This window comes from Eimeria acervulina, genomic scaffold (genome assembly GCF_000499425.1).
Source record: "Eimeria acervulina Houghton genomic scaffold, Eah_scaff687, whole genome shotgun sequence".
Lineage (NCBI taxonomy): Eukaryota > Apicomplexa > Conoidasida > Eucoccidiorida > Eimeriidae > Eimeria > Eimeria acervulina.
This window is the reverse complement of record NW_013549656.1, coordinates 1-2,740: the sequence shown is the minus strand read 5'-3', so window position 1 is coordinate 2,740 and position 2,740 is coordinate 1. Positions and strand designations below refer to the sequence as shown.

Sequence of the window (2,740 nt, the reverse complement as noted above, 5' to 3'; positions counted from 1 at the left end):
AGCTGCTGCTGCTGCAACAGGTCCTTCCTGTTGCTGCAGCAGCTGCATTTGGTGATCTCTCGCTGTTTGTAGCGAAGCATTTAAAAGGAGTTGATCGCATTTTTATTTTATTTTGTTTATTCTTTTCTTAAAATAATATTTATAAAGGAGAGTTTCGCAGCAGCAGCAGCAGCAGCAGCAGCTGTATATACAGCAGGAAGCGCAGCAAGCGGTGTAGGAGATCAGCTTGCGTTGTTGGAGACTACCCTTGTTTTTTTAATTCTAACTTTTATTTTAAATTCTTCTTTGAATTGCTGCTGCACCTGTTGAAGCTTCTAGCTGCAGCAGCAGCACCAACAGCAGAAGCAGTAGCAGCAGCAGCGGGAGCAACAGCAGCAGCGGCGACAGCGCTCCTTGGCTTACTCTCGGGTGCTGCTGCTGTTTGCTTCTTCTCTTTTGTTTGTTCGTCCGCTGGTTATTATCTGCTGCAGCAAAGGAGCTTCTTCACTGCTTCTTCCTGCTGCTGCTGCTGCAGAAGACTGCAACGCTGCCTCTGATACTCTATGTTAGGAAGCAGCAAGATGAGCAGCAGCAGCAGCAGCAACAACAACAGCAGCAACAGCAGCAGCAGCGGCAGCTGCAGGGGCAGCAGCCGAAGCCCAGGTAGCTGCAGCAACAACAACAACAGCAACGACAGCAACAACAACAACAACAACACTACTACTACTACCAGCAGCAGCAGCAGCAGCAAGCCCGTGCAGCAAGCAGCAGCAGCAGATAGCTGCGAAGCAAATCTCAATAAAGCAGCAGCAGCAGCAAACAAAAGAAAGGATGAGTTACTCTGGACGCGTATGTTTGTCGAAATGGGGCTAAGACAAAAACCCTTACCACCGCCTCCTAAGACATGGAAGGACATGCTCGCTTGTAAACCCTAAACCCTAAACCCTAAACCCTAAGCCCTAAACCCTCGCTTTAAGGGGCTGTTAATGGCTTTTGTTTGCGGCTTTTCTTACTTTGTTTGCTTCACCTCTTCTTTTTACTATGTCCTGTCCCTAAACCCCTAATAAACCCTACATTCTTTATAAACCCTAAACCCTTTATAAACCCTAAAACCCTTTATAAACCATAAACCCTAAACCCTAGGCAGGGCTTCCTCATCGCCCTGCCTAGGGTTTAGGGTTTATAATTCAATGCAGTGTAGGGGGTCCACCCAGCCAGAGCAAACGCTGCAATTAGGGTTTAGGGTTTAGGGTTTACGGTTTAGAAGGGTTCTTCTTCTGCGGTGTTTGCTGCTGCTGCAGTCCTCGGCGTTATCTGCTTAGCTGCGTTGGTCGCCTCGGAGGTGCGCTGCGTGCAAGTGGCTTAGGGTTTAGGGTTTAGGGTTTAGGGTTTAGTGTTTAGGGCTTAGGAGAGGGGAGGTTCTTTGCACAGAAGAAGAAACAAACAGAGGCCGTGAAGAGCTCCAACGGCTGCTTCTAAAGGGTTTAGGGTTTAGGGTTTAGGGTTTGGGGGCTAGGGTTTGGGGTTTAGGGTTTAGGGTTTAGGGTTTAGGGTTTTGCTGCTCAGTTCGGTTACCGGTGTTACATGGACTATCACTACGGCTTCGAGGCAATCGATACGACTGATGCGCAATTCCTAAAGGGTTTGTCCTCCAGGGTTTAGGGTTTAGGGTTTAGGGTTTAGGGTTTGGGAGGTTCTAAGGGGGGTTTAGTGTTTAGGGTGTAGGCATTAGGGTTCAGGATTAAGGGTTTGGGAGCCGTATTGGTGTTTAGGGTTTAGGGTTTAGGGTGTAGATGTTAGCGTTCGGGATTAAGGGTTTGGGAACCGTATTGGGGTTTAGGGTTTAGGGTTTAGGGTTTAGGGTTTGTGTTTGTTGCAGAGGTGATGTTTGGAGGCAAGCCGTGGATTGTGCTGTGCAAGTGGCCGCAGAAGAGGACGTAAGCGTCTTCCCCTTTAGGGTTTAGGGTTTAGGGTTTAGGGTTCAGGGTTTAGGGTTTAGGGTTTAGGGTTTAGGGTTTAGGGTTTGTCTGCAGCAAGGTGCCGGACGCCGTAGACAAGAGCCGCATTGAGCTGCTGAAGATGCTGCGATTGGGCCGCGTGGATTGTTCAGGTAAAACCCTAAACCCTAAACCCTTATTTTAACCCTAAACCCTAAACCCTCATCCTGAGTCTTTTAGCCCTAAACCCTAAACCCTCATCTCCAGACTCCAAACCCTAAACCTTAATCTTCAGTCTTTTAACCCTTAAAAACCTTCATTTTAAAACTCTAAACCATAAACCCTCATATTTAGTCTTTGACTCCTAAACCCTAAACCCTCATCTTAAAACCCTAAACCCTAAACCCTCATCTTAAAACCCTAAACCCTAAACCCTAAATGAGAATATATGCACTGTATGTCTGCACGTTGACATTAATGAATAAAACAAAACAACAAATAAATTTATTTATTTATTTATTTAATTAATTAATTAATTAATTTATTTATTTATTTATTTATTTATTTATTTATTTATATTTGCAGCGAAGCTTCCTAGCGGGGTCTCCTTCGCTGAGCGGTTTCGGCTGCCGAGTAATACAGCCGGCATTTTAATATCTAACGGACGGCCGCCTCGTTTATTAACGCCGTGGGCGTTAGAGACGCCTAAACAACTTCTTTCTTTTGTTCAAAGACATATTAAATTAGATTTCAAGACCATTGATGATGTAAGCCCTCTATATATATATATATACATATATATATATATATATATATATATATAT

At 44.9% G+C, this 2,740-nt stretch overlaps 1 protein-coding gene across 1 annotated transcript; it reads left to right on the top strand.

Annotated features, from left to right (window-relative positions):
• Positions 1-560: 560 nt before the first annotated feature.
• On the top strand, positions 561-2,089 carry EAH_00046430 (hypothetical protein, conserved; the record flags this gene model as incomplete). The annotated part of the gene is made up of 5 exons (XM_013394686.1): positions 561-903; positions 1,281-1,321; positions 1,546-1,621; positions 1,859-1,916; positions 2,013-2,089. Coding segments are annotated over 5 exons (595 nt in total), but the record flags the coding sequence as incomplete, so codon positions are not given.
• Between the last annotated feature and the right edge of the window lie 651 nt (positions 2,090-2,740).